Source organism: Mus musculus, chromosome 16 (assembly GCF_000001635.26).
Source record: "Mus musculus strain C57BL/6J chromosome 16, GRCm38.p6 C57BL/6J".
In the NCBI taxonomy this organism is placed as follows: Eukaryota; Metazoa; Chordata; class Mammalia; order Rodentia; family Muridae; genus Mus; species Mus musculus.
The window spans coordinates 18,527,657-18,544,841 of NC_000082.6; the positions used below are offsets into that span (position 1 = coordinate 18,527,657).

Genomic DNA, 17,185 nt, shown 5'->3' on the forward strand with positions numbered 1-17,185 from the left:
TATGAAACTGTAAGCAAGCTCCTAATTAAATGATTTCTTTTATAAAAGTTGCCTTGGTCATGGTGCCTCTTCACAGTAGTAAAACAGTGGCTTAGACACCATATAGTTCTGGTAGGTAAGCAATCACAATGACAGCTGCCTGTATTGTTTTGAGGACCCAGAGGGCTTCCCTGGCCAACAACTTGTATGGAGATAGCTCACCCCTGGCATTTAATAACTTACGGCTTTTGGGAGCACCTTTATCTACCTGGGCAGAGTACTTTTTTCATCTCCACTTACTTATTTGTTTTGTGTGGAAGTTATAGCATGCTCATGCTCTCTGGTTCCTGGTTCTCCACCAAGTGGATCTCGGGAACTGAACTTCGATGTTACTTGGGCAGCAAGGGCCCAGGCTGGCCTTGGTCTACACAGAGATCCCTCTGCCTCTGCCCCTGCCCCTGCCCCTGCCCCTGCCCCTGCCCCTGCCCCTGCCCCTGCCCCTGCCCCTGCCCCTGCCCCTGCCCCTGCCCCTGCCCCTGCCCCTCGAGTGTTGGGATTAAAGTCTTTTGACACCAGACCCATCCTGAGCCATCTCTATATTTAAAATTTTGCTTTGTTAGCTATCGAGTCTCCTTATGGCTTTTTCATATATCCTTAGTATAGATGACCCTCCCCTTCTACTCCCTCTCCTCCTCATCTTCCTGCCCCTGTTCCCTCTTAAACCTTACTTCCCCCAAATGTATCCCTTCCACTTCCATAGCCACGTGAGTTTTACTCCCCTTCTCCCTTAAAGCCTTTCCCTCTCGGGACTTCTGTCTAGTGTCCTGATCTCTACATTTATTCACTCCCATAGAAATCCACATACATAAAAATTAGACGCTAGGGTCTCTAAAAGGGAGATACGTGTGCTGTTTGTCTTTCTGAGGTAGTTACCTCACTTAATATAACATTTTCTAACTCCATTTTCCTGAAATTTTCTCATTTTTCTTTACCAATAAATTTCCACATATTTATTAACCATCCATCAGTTGGTGAATGTCTAGGCTGATTTCATTTCCTATCTTTGTTACTAGAGCAGCACTAGACATGGACCAGGAAGCATCTTTGCGATCGGATACAGACCCCACATTTTAGTTTGGTTTCTCTTCAGTTTTTCTATGACTCACACTCTCATGAAACTCAGGCCAAGTTGTCATGGGACTGTAGGCTGAACCTTTACCAACTGAGTCCTGGGAAACTATGAAAAAGGCTTTAATCTGGTCCACACAGCGTTCAGTGAACTGAAACCCACACGGCAGGGAGGGCTCACTCACTGGAATGCTTGGACAACGCAATGCAGACTTTATGTGGTTTTTGTTGTTTTGTTTGTGTGTAGTTACTTTTGTATTTTGCTTAAGGTTTTTTGTTTTTGTAAGAGAAAAAGAATATCCTTATCATTGGTAACCATTACTGTGGGGTTGGTAATATTTGAATAGGTCAATGCTCTCTTGGTTTTTCATTTTTCTTTTGCTTTCTGCTTTTGGATTTGCAAATCTGGACTTATTAATATTTTTTAAAATTTAAGTCAGGTTTCTTCTCTCAGTAAAGTGTTTGCAGTATTCAGTAGGACTAGCTTAGTAGGGTTAAGGTGCCATTTGTTAACACTGGTGTTTTGAGCACTAGACACTATCACAGTCCTCCCCTTAGAGGGAAATACTGTATGCAACAACAGCCTCTCTCTGTGGGTAGACCCTCTATGAAAACAGTTAAACCCAGCACCAGGGAAGCAGGGGCAGCGGAATGTCTGAGCTCAAGGCTAGCCTGGTCTACAGAATGAGTCCCAAGACATCCAGAGCTACACAGAGAAACCCTGTCTCAAACAAACAGACAAACAAAAAGATGACCCTCAATTCTTGAACTACTTTGGGGAGTAAAGAGACCCTCAAAGTACTTGTGTGTATGAGTGGAACCTATATGTATGTACTAATGTTACTTACCACATGTGTGTGCATGGAACCTGTGTGTATACTAATATGTCTGCACTTTAGAGGCAGAGGCAGTTCCAGGACAGCCAGGGGTCTGTAGAGAGACCCTGGCCCTGTCATAAGAAGGAAGAAAGGTAGGAAGGAGAGAGGGAGGGAGGAAGAGAGGAAGGACGGAAGGTAGGTAGTAAGTCTCAGGGTAACTGCTTGGTTGAGGAATGTAGATGGGAATTGTAACTAGGAAGAGCTGTAGGAAAGGTGTAAGTGTTCTGGGGACTGAGAATAAAGAGGTAAACGTACTGATTGTTAGGTAACACAGAGCTGCCCCGGGTCAGGAAGCCGAGCCATAGAGACCCTGCAGACCAGTCCCATCTGTGGTTTTTGAGAGACACAAAGAGAAGGGGACGAGAAAGCTGAGAAAAAAATAAGACAAATAGGGCAAGCACAGCAGGGCCATGTTGCCTGTGAACTTGACATCAGACATTGTATAAACAAGGAATAGGTGTGAGGGTAGAGATACAGGGTATGGAACTCACTTTGTGATTGCTGGATTCTGCACTCTCTCTCCATTCCTTCCTCAGCTTCCAGACCTCCCTGCTACTGACAGCTGCTCTCTGATGGGAGGGCAGGCAGGTGCTCCCCTCTCTGTCCTGCTTTGGATGATTGGGTTAATAATGGTGTTAGTGGGCTGGTGAGATGGCTCAGTGGGTAAGAGCACCCGACTGCTCTTCCGAAGGTCCAGAGTTCAAATCCCAGCAACCACATGGTGGCTCACAACCATCTGTAACAAGATCTGATGTCCTCTTCTGGAGTGTCTGAAGACAGCTGCAGTGTACTTACATATAATAAATAAATAATAATAATAAAAAAAAATAATGGTGTTAGTGTAAATGTTATATTGCAGCAGAGTCTCGGATCCTGGTCACACCGCTGCATGCTCCTTCAGGACTTTAGCACCTGTGCAGCTCTTTCCTCTTTAGACTTGGGGTCTGGGCACTACATGGATCTGGTTCGAAGCTACTTCCCACAGTCTTGCAGTACTCAGGCTTGTTGGGTTTCAGATAGAGTGAACCTTGGTCCGAGTTTCTCACTTGAGCTGCCAGGCTGCCTTTGAAAGGGCATATCTCTCCTGCTGGGGCAGTTGCTAGGACTGAGCACCCAGTGAGGCGGTGAGAGGGTCTTTCTGGTGCCTCCTGGTAATACTGCTCCTGGCCTGGGTGTGGCATTTGCTCTAGCATCTTTGACTCTTCTGGTAGCTGTTTCCAACCTTTTCACACTGTTCCCTAGAAATTCTGGTGGACTGTGCCTGAGTGTTACCTGATGTTTTTAGATTTATTAAACTCATCTATTTTTTAAGGTTTTTTTTTTTTTTTGAGCCAATCTTTTTTTCTTACTTCAAATAAAGCCTTACAACTACATAGTTCCTGCACAGTGTGCAAATGAATGCTAGAGGAAGACCTGGGCATCCCGTTCTAGCCTGCTCCATCTCATTCCCTTGAGCTAAGCTGTCAGCCAGTCAGTTACTGTGTCTGCTCCCCACAGCGCTGGGGTTTAGGTGTGCAGTGGCTGCTCAGCTTTTTACGTGGGTGCTGGAAATCTGAACTCAGGTCTTCATACTTCTGTTGTAGGAGCTCCTACCCAGGGCACCATCTTCTCAGCCTGCCAGTGTCATGCTTTGTGTTTTTCCTTAAGATTTTTAAATTTCAGTGTTACCTGTATGGGTATTTTGCCTGAATGTATATGTGTACCATGCATGCAGTGCCCACAGAAGCCAGAAGAGGTCATCAGATCCCCTTGAATTAGAGTTAGAGCTGCTCTAGTATAGGTGCTGGGAACTGAACCCTGGAGCCTCTGGAAAAGCATCCAGTGCTCTAAATTGTTGAACCCAGCTCCAGCCCCACCGTTGCTTTGTTTGTTTGAGACAGGGTCTCTCTACACAGGCCTGGTTGTCCCAGAGTTCACTCTGTAGATGAGTCTAGCCTTGAACTCATGCACTCAGTCCTCCTCTGTCTCCTGAGCGCTGGAATTAAAGGTGTATGCCGTCACACCTGGCTAATGTTTTAAAGGTTTAAAAGTTTTTAAAGATTATTAACGAGGAGGGATGATGCAGACCTTAAGAGCATTGGCGCTCTTCCAGAGGACTTTGGTTTGGTTTCCAGCACTCACATGGCAGCTCACAACCATATGTAACTCCAGTTGGAGGGAATCTGACACCTTCTTCTGACCTCAGTGAACACCAGGCACATGTGTGGTACACAGACATATATATGCAGGAAAAACATTCATACATATAAAATAGTAAGGCATTCATGCTCACTGACAGGGCAAGGAGAAACCTTTACATCCATCCGGGGACTTGTCATTCTTCTCAACTGTCCTACAGAAAGCTAGAGAAAAGAAAAAAATTTAATTTTTTTCTATCGTTATTTCTGATCAGGTAAGTATCAAATTAGTGTATTATATTTGGATTGTATTTGCATAGTTTTAAAAATTATTGTTTGAGTTGCTGATTTGAGTCTTGTTTAATTTGTTTAATAAAATTTAGCTTGGGATTGGGAGAGAATTTCCAACAATTTTTAAAATAACCCTAAACAGGGGGCTGGTGAGATGGCTCAACAGATAAGAGCACCCGACTGTTCTTCTGAAGGTCCTGAGTTCAATTCCCAGCAACCACATGGTGGCTCACAACCATCCCTAACAAGATCTGGCGCCCTCTTCTGGAGTGTCTGAAGACAGCTACAGTGTACTTACATATAATAAATAAATAAATCTTTTTTTTTTTTCCATTTTTTATTAGGTATTTAGCTCATTTACATTTCCAATGCTATACCAAAAGACCCCCTTACCCACCCACCCCCACTCCCCTACCCACCCACTCCCCCCCTTTGGCCCTGGCGTTCCCCTGTACCGGGGCACACAAAGTCTGCGTGTCCAATGGGCCTCTCTTTCCAGTGATGGCCGACTAGGCCATCTTTTGATACATATGCAGCTAGAGTCAAGAGCTCAGGGGTACTGGTTAGTTCATAATGTTGTTCCACCTATAGGGTTGAAGATCCCTTTAGCTCCTTGGGTACTTTCTCTAGCTCCTCCATTGGGAGCCCTGTGATCCATCCATTAGCTGACTGTGAGCATCCACTTCTGTGTTTGCTAGGCCCCGGCATAGTCTCACAAGAGACAGCTACATCTGGGTCCTTTCAGTAAAATCTTGCTAGTGTATGCAATGGTGTCAGCATTTGGAAGCTGATTATGGGGTGGATCCCTGGATATGGCAGTCTCTACATGGTCCATCCTTTCATCTCAGCTCCATACTTTGTTTCTGTAACTCCTTCCATGGGTGTTTTGTTCCCACTTCTAAGGAGGGGCATAGTGTCCACACTTCAGTCTTCATTTTTCTTGAGTTTCATGTGTTTAGGAAATTGTATCTTATATCGTGGGTATCCTAGGTTTTGGGCTAGTATCCACTTATCAGTGAGTACATATTGTGTGAGTTCCTTTGTGATTGTGTTACCTCACTCAGGATGATGCTCTCCAGGTCCATCCATTTGGCTAGGAATTTCATAAATTCATTCTTTTTAATAGCTGAGTAGTACTCCATGGAGAGGAGCGAGCGACCAAAGGAACCATAACTGATTTAATGAGCCATTCGCAGTTTCACTGTACCGGCCGTGCGTACTTAGACATGCATGGCTTAATCTTTGAGACAAGCATATGCTACTGGCAGGATCAACCAGGTAAATAAATAAATCTTAAAAAAAAAAAAAAATAACCCTAAACATACTTCTGCCCTTTTGTTATATATTTGTAATATATAATATGTAATATATATTTTGTTATATATTTGTAAAGCCGTGTCCTCAGAATTGACAGTAATAAAAATCAAGTTATCCAGGCTGGAGAGATGGCTCAGCTGGTAAGAGCACTGACTGCTCTTCCAAAGGTCCTGAGTTCAAATCCCAGGAACCACATGGTGGCTCACAATCACCCGTAATTAGATCTGACACCCTCTTCTGGTGTGTCTGAAATCAGCTACAGTGTACTTATGTATAATAATAAATAAATCTTTGGGCCGGAGCAAGCAGGGACTGAGCGAGCGATCAGAGTTGACTGGAGTGTGAGGGGCCAACCAGAGCTAGCAGAGACCCTAAAAATTCAATTCCCAACAACCACATGAAGGCTCACAACCATCTCTAGAGCTACAGTGTACTCACATACATAAATAAATCTTTAAAAATAATAATAATTAAAAAAATCAAGTTATCCTTTAACCCTAAAAACTTAGAAGATTCTGTGATATCAATGTTCAAGCAAGACTTAGTTTTTATATAAAAAATAAGCACGTTCATCTTATTAGCATTAAATCTTGCTTTTATCTTTAATAGATGTACACACAGGAACTGTTTTAGAATAAATTTATGCCATACAATCAGTAAATCCATTATGTGTATTTATGGACCCACGGCTGTGAAAGGCTCATGAGCAGAAGTGCAAGAAGGCCTGGTGACACAGAGGTGCTTGCTCTCTGTTTCTGTACTACAGGAAAGCACTTGAGAAAGGCTAACCTAGAACAAAAGGGTTCTTAGCACAGTCTGGGGGAGTGGGCAGTCACAGTGGTGTCCTCTGGGGAAGAGCTGGGGGAGGTGACATCATGACTTCTGTGTGTGCAAGAGGGAAGGAGCCATCATCAGACAGGAATCCAGATTGCTGCTCAGGTACCCGATTCTCACCAGAGTGTGCCCATGAGACCTGGAGATTAGTCCTCCCTCTGCAGTGAGCGAGAATTGTTATAAATACAATAGGTACTACACATAAAGGGTTCCACATTGCTTGGGACTTGGGAGAGAAGCCACTTCAGGTCAGCTGTCCCCAGTTCCCATTGCTGTGCTTCTGTTTTTCAGAATTTAATCATGATGCATATGTCAGTGGCTTGAGTTTACTATGTCCTCTTTGAGCGCTTGTCTTTCCCAAACTTTCCTTCATTGTGTATTTAAGTAATTGTTTTTCTCCCCCCCTCTGATCTCTTCTCACTCGTTTCTCGGGCTTTATGCTCTGAATGCCTCTGCTTTCCTAGTGGTTTATTTCAGCATTTTTTTCTTTCTGATTTTATATTGAGTTTCTATCAATATGTCTTAATGTTTCCTGTTGTTTCCTGGTTTGTTACCAAGTTAAAAAACAAAACAAAACAAAAAAACACAGAGAGATGCCTGAGTGGATAAGATCAATTGTTCTTGCAGAAGATCCAGGTTCAGTTTCGAATACCTACTTGGTGTCTCACAACCATTTACAACTCAAGTTCCAGAAATTTAATGTCCTGTCCTGACCTCTGCAGGTACCAGACATGCGTTTGGTACATAGACATACATGCAGGTAAAGCATCCATAAACAACAACAAAAAAATATTTTTTGTTTTTTGAGACGGGGTTTCTCTGTGTGGCCCTGGCTGTCCTGGAACTCACTCTGTAGACCAGGCTGGCCTTGAACTCAGAGATCTGCCTGCCTCTGCCTCTTAAGTGCTGGAATTAAAGGCATGTGCCACCACCACCAGGCTTAATTTTTTTTAATCTAAAATAAATATACTACACATTCACACACACAAATAACACAGTATGACCTGTTGTCCATACCCAGATTTTCTCAAATATCTTCAAAATCAGATGTCCCTGGGTATCCATCATGGCTCTCCCCTTGGTTTTTGTTTATGTAATTCATGTGTATATGAATGATATGGGGGGGTTGTTGATGCATGCATGTGGGGGTTGGAAAATAACTTTGTGGAGTTCTCTCTTTCTTCCATGTGGGTGCTGGGGCTCAACTCAGGTTGCCAGGCTTGAATTGGAAGTACTTTATCCACTGAACAGCCCCTGGTATCCTAGTTGTCCTTTCCTTTCCTTTTTTTCTCCTCCAACTCCTTTTCTTTCTTGGGAGAAGGCATCTATGTAGCCCTATCTATCTAGCATGAAACTCTGTATAGACTAGGCTGACCTTACACTCACAGAGATCCACATGCTGCCTCCTACATGATGGGATCAAAGGCGTGTGCCATCATGCCTTGCCTAGCCCTCTCTGTTGATTGACTCAGTATCTAATTCAATATACAGTATCTGAGGTTTACATGTTGTATTGGGTTTTAATCTCCCTCTCTCTCCATCTCTCCCTCACCGCCCGCCCCCCGTATGTGTGTGTGTGTGTGTGTGTGTGTGTGTGTGTGTGTGTGTGTGTAGGAGAGGAGTGAGACAGGGTTTCTCTGTGTAGCCTTCACTGTCCTAGAACTCACTATGTAGACCAAGCTGTCCCTAACTCAGCGATCCTCCTGCTTCTGTCTCCCAAGAGCTTCCCAGCTGGTTTTGATATCTCTTCAGTCTACTTTAAGATAGAAGAGTTGCTGCCTTTTGCTTCTGTAGTTTCTCTTGACCTTGGCCATTTTCACAAGCCTAAGCTACACTGACTTGTACTGTGTCCTATGTCTGATGTGTCTGTTTCCTCATGGCCAGGTTCATGTTTGAACATTGTCAGCATGGGTTCATGCAATGGTGCCATGGTATCTTATCGCATATCATCAGGAGATAAGCTGTTGTTTAGCATTGGCGTTGCCAGCTTCTATCATTTGGAGAAGGTGATGACAGCTAGATGTCTCTATTGTAAAGGTACACTTACCTTTTGTGACTAGTAACCTTAAAAGAGTACCATAGAAACCTATTTCCTATCAACCTTTTACCAGATTGGATCTTTTTCAGATCTGATTTGGGATATATCCCTCCTATCCTAGTTTGTTTTCTATTGCTGTGATAAAACTCCGTGACCAAAAGCAACTAGGGAGGAAAGGGTTTATTTGGCTTACTTGCCCTGATCACAAAATGTCATTGAGGGAATTCAGGGCAGGGATGCAAGCAGAGGCAGGAACTTGGAGGCAGGACCTCGAGAGACCACGGAGGAACGCTGTTTACTAGCTTATAATTCCATGGCTTGCTCAGCTTGCTTTTTTATGCAACCCAGGACCATCTGCACAGGCGTGGTGCCACTACCAGTGGGCTGGGCCTTCCTACATCAATCACTAATCAAGAAAATGCCCTCCATGTACTTGCCTGCAGGCCAATCTGATGTAGGTATCTTCTCCATTGAGGCTCCCTCTTCCTGGATGATACTAATTTGTGTAAAGGTGACATAAAGCTAGCAGTGCAGTAGAGGAACCTCCCCTTGAGACTAATCCTGAGGTCTCTAGACAACGGCTGCTGTGGCTTGCCCAGGGGCACCGTTATTATCTACTGTGTGGGGGCCAAGGCCTTCGGCACTTTCAGGGCACTTTGCAGCATTTATAGGAAGGATCATCCATTTTCCAAATCACTGGGTTTTCTCTTCTGTAAGTTTCTTAAATAAACTGTCTCTCTCGGACATCATGAAGAACCAAAATGTACTCTGGATTTTTTTCTGATGGTTTGCCTTCCCACTTGTAAAGGAAGAGATTGGGTTCGAGCCACGTAGCACTGTGGCTGCACAGGGCAGAGCACAGGGGCTGCAGCCTCTACCAAGGGCAGCCAGTGGCCAGGGGCCAGGAGTGATAGGATAATACAATTATTCTCAATTAGATTAATAAAGAATAATTAGATGTCATAAATCAAGTAATCATAGGATATTGTCATAGGAAAAATATGTAGGTTGAATTAATTAGTTTTCAAATAAAGCGTTTATTTTAATTGCCTGAAATGATGGAGTCCTTAATTGTTGATGCATCATTTTGGCCTGAGCTTTTCAGCTGTTGTAACAGCGTGACGTGACGGGTTTGTTCCCTGCATTTCTCGGGAGACAATAGAGGAGACCTTGATTTCATCACCTCACAATGAGCCTTCTGCTATAAGGTTCTGGAAACTCCTACCATGCCGCAGGCAGGTGGCAAGTGTGGGCTGAGCTTCAGCTGGCACTGCCCAGGGTCATGGTGTGAGAACTCTTATGCACATATGTGCATGTGAACACAAGTGTGCACATGTGCTTTGGTGTGTACCTGAGGGTCTGTATGTCCCCGCATGTGGAATGCACATGAAGGGGGTGCATCTGTGTGGGTGGGTGTTTATGTTTGCATGTATAAGTGTGAGCATCTAGGTGTCCGTGTATATACACATGGCTACAGTATGTGTGGTATCTGGATTGCACCATGTGCCTACAAAGAGTCATGTCAGAGTTCATGGCCTGGACCCATGTGGCAGGATGCCCCTAGACTGGCTTTGGAGCTTTCCTGCTGGGTGAGAGATCAAGTTCTTGAGAGTGGTGAAGCTAGGGCCTGTAGACCTGTATCTGGCAAGAACACAGCTGAGCTTTGGAGGACCACCAGCTGCCCTCTGACCCTGTCCTTTGGATCACCTGTTTGAGGCAGTTCTTCCAGCATCTGTGATCTGGGGCATATGTCTGTGAACAACAGTGTGAGGTCCTATCTCTCCTCTAGCAGAAGGCACCATCACATTTTTTAAGAGTCAGTTACCTTTTAGCAATTTATGAGTTTTATTTAGCTAAAGCTCCTTCCCTGCCCACCTACCTCCCCCCAAAAAAACTCAAAATAGGGGATTTTGCAGTTTGTACATGCATTCCTTTAACTTTGTTTTTTTTTTTTTTTTTTTTTTTTTTAAGTCCCTGAGGGAGGTAGGGTTCAAGAGTAGAGTTAGCCCAGGAAGGGCTTGACCTGGTGGGACCTGCATCAGGTCAGTAGGACTAGATACGTGTCTCATCTCATGCCACTGGCATGGGTACAGAGCTCACTGGCCTGGCACAGCCCTGATCATACCCCCATCCTTCCGGTTTACCCTCCATAGGGCCTGGTGGCCTCCTGGGAGCCTGACTCTGGCTGTTGCGTGCCTTCTTCCACTGTGGTGTGGCTCATAGCCCGTACCGTCATTTCTCCTAACAAAGAAGAAAAGGTGAGGGCATAGGATTTGTGGAGGTACGGCACTGGAGGAAGCATGCTGGAAGATGTACCTGATGGGATTGCCTTGGGAGGCTTCGTCTCTCTGGCTTCTACACAGTTGGGTGTGGCCTCAGCCTGTAGTCTCTCTTCCCACATTCCACGCAGACTTAAAGCCAGTCTCCACTCTAGAAGAATCCTGCCTGGTAGCTCCTTTGCTCTGTTCTTTTCCTTGCCATGTTCTTTTGATGGCTGAACTGCCACCCAAGTTGGGCAGAGCTTCCTCTCCCTGCTGTGTGGGCTGCATATAAGTAGAGTAGGATTTGCCCTTGCCCCTTGGAAAAGCTCCGGAAACAAGCTGCTACAGGCCCCCTGCTGTCTCCCTCTGACCCTTTCCTGTTCCTTCATCCAGCTTGTGATTGTGGGACTACGGAAGTGTGAGAAGGGTGGTCTGCAGAGGCGGACTCTGGAAAGTTCTCTTTTGCAAGGTAGACCCTATCAGGTCTTAAATACAAGTCCTGTGATTTGAGGAGTGGTCTGTCTGTTGGGGCAGCAGCTCTATGGGTGTGGCCAAAAGACTTGGTCCTGCCCCTTCCATGTACCCTTCCAGGCTGTTCAGCCCCTTGGTGGCACATGTCTTGAGAACATTTCAAGCCCATTCCACGGAATCTAGTGCAGCTCATCCCAGAATCCTGCCTCAGTTTCTCAAAAAATAGAAGTATGCTATGCAGAGTGGTTATAATTAGAAGATGTGGTGGTTCAGGCCATGATCCAGTAGGGCTGTTTGTAGCATTCTCAGGACTCTATGCCACTCTCATTTGTAAGCACATGTCTGCTGAGCCACTGAGTGCAGGGCAGAGACAGCGCAGTCCAGACTCCTCACACTAGCCAAAAGGCAGGAGTGGGATTCGTCATCCAGGCACGCCATTCCTGTACAGAGGGGAGGGCTTCTGAGGGAGGCACGAGTAAAGCCTGCTTGCTTGGGAAAGGACTCGGCCCAGACCTTGTCAGATGAGTGCTGTGAGTATGCAGGGTCACCGTGGGAGGAGACAGTCTGGGTACCTGACTCATGGACTGTCACAGGGACAAGGACTCCTGAGAGAAAGAGATTGGGTCTAACTCTGACAAGTGTGACATAGAGTTCATAGCAAGGAGCAGGTAGGGGAAGTGCATGGGAAGTAGGAAGGAAGAGACAGCAGCTGCGAGGATTCAGGCTGAAGGTGGGCCAGGGTAAGCAAACGTCACGTGTGGTGGACAGTTAACACTGAGGGGCCCCATTGTTCAGAAAGCATGCAGATATGAGGGTGATATTAAACTGACTTAGAGTTTGTTTGTTGTTTTGTTTTGTTTTGTTTTTTTTGAGACAGGGTTTCTCTGTGTAGCCCTGGCTGTCCTGGAACTCACTCTGTAGACCTGACTTTTTATAATTGTAGTCACATGGGCCTACAAGAATGCTTAGGAGCTCGAATCAAGTTTGGCCAAACAAAGGCTCCTTTTCTGTTATGGTACTGGGAGTAGAACCCAGGGCCTTGAGCTTGCTAGACATATACTCTACCAGAGAGGCAGCAAGGGCTATACACAGTACCCAGGCTTACGTGCCAAGAGGGACAGGCTTGGGCCTTGGTGATAACAGAGCTGATGGATAGGACAGGGCTCCAGGGTGGGGAGAAGGTACCCATCGGGAACAGTGACAGGCTGGCGGTTGGCGTAAGCTGGGCTGCACCTGTGGCAGCCCTGTGGCCCACACCAAGGCCTGGCTCTTCTTTAGCCACAGAGCCTGCCCACACCATGGGGAGCAGAATCCCTTTCCAGAAGGGGCGAAAGTTAGGTTCTGAGCCAACAGCTTTTTAAATGTCCCTCTCTGGCTGCCTTCTATAGATAAACAAAGATCTCCAGCTGCTTTCTATAGGTGTGTAGAGCTCCCTGACTCTCACATGTCTTCCCTTGTACCCAGGACTGCATTTACCCACATGGCAGCCCTGTTCCCACCACCGCCTGGTCCCAGATTTGTCCTCCGAGGCACACAGTCGGCTGTGAACACGCTCCATTTCTGCCCACCATCCCAAGCTGCAGGGAACCCACTTCTCTTCTCAGGGTGAGTGACAGCTGTCCTGCCCCAAGCCCAGGGTGAGGTCCATCCTGGAGCTGCATGGAGCACGTTGCCGTCTCAGGTGCTGGTGGCAAGCACTGTTCAGGGAGTGTGCCTCGCTTTCAGAATCTGACCGATACACTGCACATTCTGAACTCCTTGCAGGGGCAGAGAGTCAGTCATGTCTCTGCCCCACAACACTGAGTTCTGACAAAGTACCCCATCCCCTGGCCCTTCTGGCCACCTTTGCTGCAAGGGAGGCTTGTCTGATCTTTGGTTCAGCGTCAGCCATCAGTTCCAGCTGAAGTATCTTCATCCACGGGCTGTGTGTGATGTTGGCCTGAAGTGAGTTCAAGACTGCTCCAGGCCCTGACCTGTCTATGTCCGACTCCTTTCCAACAGGTCTCAGAATGGCCTAGTACATATCTGGAGCCTACAAACAAGAAGAATAGTTACCACTCTAAATGGCCATGGGGGCCAGGGTGTAATCTGGCTGAAGACACTGCCACAGGGACACCAGCTCCTCAGGTGGGTTACAGCATCCCAAGGAAGGTCCCAGGGGATTTATGCCAGGAACTCTAACAGAGCAGGGTGGCAGAATGAGTGGGGTGGAGGTAGGGCGTGGATCTGGCCAACTTGGCTGCAGCTTGTGGACAGTGTGGGGCCAGCTCCAGCCTTTGGGAAGTAGATGACTCTGACTTCTGTCAGGTGAAATTACCCTCTTCCCTGGGGCCCTTTGGTGCTCTGAGACAGGTCTGGGAGGTGCCATGAGAGGTAGCTGCTACCAGCCCAGCAGGCAGCTAAGGGCAAGGCTCTGGGCCATGGCTTAGAAGTGGGCAGAGGTAACAACAGGGACAGGGACGGATAAAGCAGGGCCAAGCCGGCAGGCTTGAAAGGCATGAAGGTATGCCTGCCAAGCCGGCAGGCTTGAAAGGCATGAAGGTATGCCTTACATAAGCCCCTTATCTCCCAGCCAGGGTCCCCACTGAGGGTCAGAGCCTGTGGTGGGGGCTTTGGGTGTGGAATGCCAGGTGCATTTGCATGGCACCGGAGACCACAGCCCACCAAAGCTGCCTGGCCTCAGCTGTGTTTGGGTCCAGGTTTCTTCAAGAGGCCCTGGAAGGGGCTTGGGCTTTCATATCCAGCAAAGCTGGAGGACCCCCAGCACTGGTCACACCTGGGCCACAAGAGCTGCGCCAGCTAGTATTTCTTTACCTTTGTCATCGTGAAACGCATATTTACAGGCCAGTTCAGGAGTATGCCGGCCCTTGCAGCACCTGAGTAACCACTGCCCAGGCAAGGACGGCACTGTAGCTGTGACCTCCCCCTGTGGAGTCAGTGGCGGCCAGGACTTGCTATACTGTCTTGATGTGTTGTCTTAAAAAAGGAGAAGCATGATTTTTATGAGTTTTTCTAAACTTTAAGTTAGAAGAGAAAAAAAAAAAAACAAACTAAAAGACTACCAGGTATTTAATGCATACCTGTTCTATTGACAGATTGCACTTTTCTTATTATATTTCAGATAGTATTCTTCTATTCCAGATAATTTTTGCAACAGGGTGGTGTATATCACCCCTCTCTTAGGGGTGTCTTCATGGAGTTGCATTGGCCAGGCCTTCCCCCTTGTGGTCAGGCTCCTGGGTCGTAGAGAAGCCTATGCTAAGACATGGATGGGCGTCCTTACCTGTTTCCCGAGCTCACTGTTGCTTCATTTAAACCCACAGTTTCTCTGGATTGTGCTGCTGATATGGGATGCAGGCAAAGCCTGCCTTCTGTTCTCCCCCTGTAGATTTAACCCTGTTGGCATCAGCATCTAAGGCCACAGACAGGAAGAAAATGCTAGCAGCTGTGTGTGGGCTCTGAGATCAGTTTCCTGGTCCACGTTTCTCATGCTCTCAGTACTTCTCAAGTTCTCTGTAGGGTAGAATACCCCTAGTTTCAGGACAAGACCACACGGTCCTGGGCTCAGGGAGGAAGCCCAGTGTGGTGACTGCCAACCTTGTGGTGCTGAGGTGCATGAGTCCCCGGGGCTCCTTGGCAGGAGAGACTGGCTTTGGTCACACAGGTGGGTAGTGCCTGCTGGGGCCACTGTCAGCATCCTAGAGGTTGAAGTTCCCTAATCTAAAAATCTGAAAGCTTGTTTCTTGTTGGTTTTGTTCGCTCGTTTTTTGAGACGGGGTCTCACTATGTAGCTCTGGCCAACCTCAGTTCCTTATGTTATAGGCCAACCTGGATCTGAACTCACAGAGATGAGCCTATCTCTGCCTCCTGAGTGCTAGACCTAAAGGCATGTTCCACCGCTCCCTGTATAAAGATCTGAGAGCAACATCTCTTCAGAAACCTGGCTGTTGTGTTTAGAAAACCAATGAACCCGGTTGTCCATGGGTGAACCTACATTGCCCATACTGTCATTCACCTATGTTCAACTGTGTGTTCTATCTGCATGTGTCTTGCCACACGCATGTTGATGCTGACCTCTGAGCTCGGACCTGACCCACAGTGTTATATGCTCATCAGCTCTTTGATAAGGAACCTTATATCTACTACTGGCTCCCATATTTTCTCTGCCAGAGAGGGCAGAACTGATGCCTGCAAGGAGCCAGGCCTGCTCAGGGCCATGGCTTCTACAGTTGTGTGTGTCTTTACCCATGCTGTCTGTGTGCCTTGGGTCCACTTATGTTTGAGCTTCCTGGCCCAGTGCACTGCCATCCACACAATCACAGTGCCGTCCCTCATAGGCTCCTGGCTCTAGCTCAGCTGGCTAGGGCTGTTTTCATTGTGCACAGTGACAGTCAGACTGTCTGTGGGTTTGGCACAGCACTGTCGTGTGTCCATTTCCCCAAGGCCACATCAAACAGCCTGCCATCCCACAAAGCCCAGAGCTACCCACTGTGGTCAGTTCTCTCCTGGTTCTCTAGCCCTTCCTTTTCTAGAATGTCACAGGAGTGTAGTTACATGTTGCAGAACCTTCAGATCTGGCTTCTTTCACTTAACAAATCACAGCTCAGCGTCCTTCCAGCTGTTGCATGTGTCAGCAGTCGGCGCCGTCCCTTGCTGAGTGGCACTCTGGCACAGCATGCTTGGTAGTTCTTTTGTTGCAGAGCAGCTGGGTCGTCTCCAGCTCGGGTGATGAAGCATAGAGCTGCTGTCAACATGCTTGCATAGCATTAGAGTGAATGCAGCTCTCACATACACTTTGGTAGAGGCCTGAGTGAGACTTCTGAGTCCTTAAAGACAGTTGACAGAAAGGAAAGGGGTGCAGGGTATGCTTTAGTGGCACCAGAACGGCACAAGACTGGCCAAAGGTTCATGCCTCAGTGTCCACATCCTTAGTCTACTGAATGTCCTGGCCTCAGGGCCCTGGGTACCAACCCAGATGTGAACACTGAGGGGAAAGCCCTCCTCACTGAGGCCTTCAGCACGGATGGTGTGAGGCTTACCTAGCCGTCTTCAGGGAACATGGCTACCTTCACCATTGAGGGTCCAAGTCAGCACATATACGTTTACAGTGTCTCACGGACTCCTCCCCTTGCCTTGTCAGCCAGGGTCGAGACCTGCGGCTGTGCCTGTGGGACCTGGAGGAGGGCAGGAACACCATCATGGACTCAGTTCAGCTGGACAGTGTGGGCTTCTGCAGGGGCTCCATCCTGGTCAGGGGACAGCAGTGCTGGATGCTTGCTGTGCCAGGGAAGGGCAGCGACGAGGTAAGGACCAGCCAGCCCTTGGAGCCCCTTCCATACACTAATTGCACTGGCTTTGTCTTAACTGGACACACTTGTCCTCCTCTAGTAAGAAGGGCCTAGTACTGCCACAGGACCCTGCCAGCTGCAGGTCTGTGGCTTACCTGCTTCACTGCAGCTACAGCAGCCTCGGGCTGCTCATCTGTGATGTCGTACCCTTCCAGGGCAATGGTGAGAATCAGAAAGGGTTCAGGCAAACCTTGAGACTTAACATAACACTATTCCAGGAGGAGGGCCACTTAGGGCTGTGTCCAGGCCTGAGTGTTTGTGTGCACACATAGACAAGCATACATATCTGTTCACACATTCATGTACGTACACACACACACACACACACACACACACACAGAGGATTCTCCAGAAACTGGGGCCTTGGTGTACTGCCAACCTGTTGGAGGAGGCACCAGAGATATCAATATAGTGACACAGGAAAGAAAACTGAAGCAACAGGGGAGTTCGCAATGAGGGACAGAGCTATGATACAGTGAAAAATTCAGATTCTGGGAGCAGAATGAAGTTGGGGATGGCCACA

The 17,185-nt window shown here is 47.3% G+C and overlaps 1 protein-coding gene across 16 annotated transcripts in view; it reads left to right on the forward strand.

The window, feature by feature from the left end:
• Gnb1l (guanine nucleotide binding protein (G protein), beta polypeptide 1-like) overlaps positions 1 to 17,185 on the forward strand; it is a 69,295-nt gene that overhangs the window by 30,271 nt on the left and 21,839 nt on the right. For 6 of the 16 annotated variants that reach the window (XR_003951760.1, NR_104347.1, NM_001081682.2 and 3 more), the window contains exons 3-5: positions 12,779 to 12,919; positions 13,316 to 13,441; positions 16,455 to 16,617. The exons of 2 other annotated variants lie outside the window; for them this stretch is intronic. Coding sequence is in view for 12 of the 14 variants with exons in the window: in NM_001081682.2 (NP_001075151.1) it covers positions 12,795 to 12,919; positions 13,316 to 13,441; positions 16,455 to 16,617 (414 nt within the window). In the remaining 2 variants the exon portion in view is untranslated. Of the gene's footprint in view, positions 1 to 10,735; positions 10,841 to 12,778; positions 12,920 to 13,315; positions 13,442 to 16,454; positions 16,618 to 17,185 lie in introns of those variants that run through there. 8 more of the 16 variants (XM_011245829.3, NM_001285491.1, XM_030248976.1 and 5 more) reach the window with 5 other exon arrangements.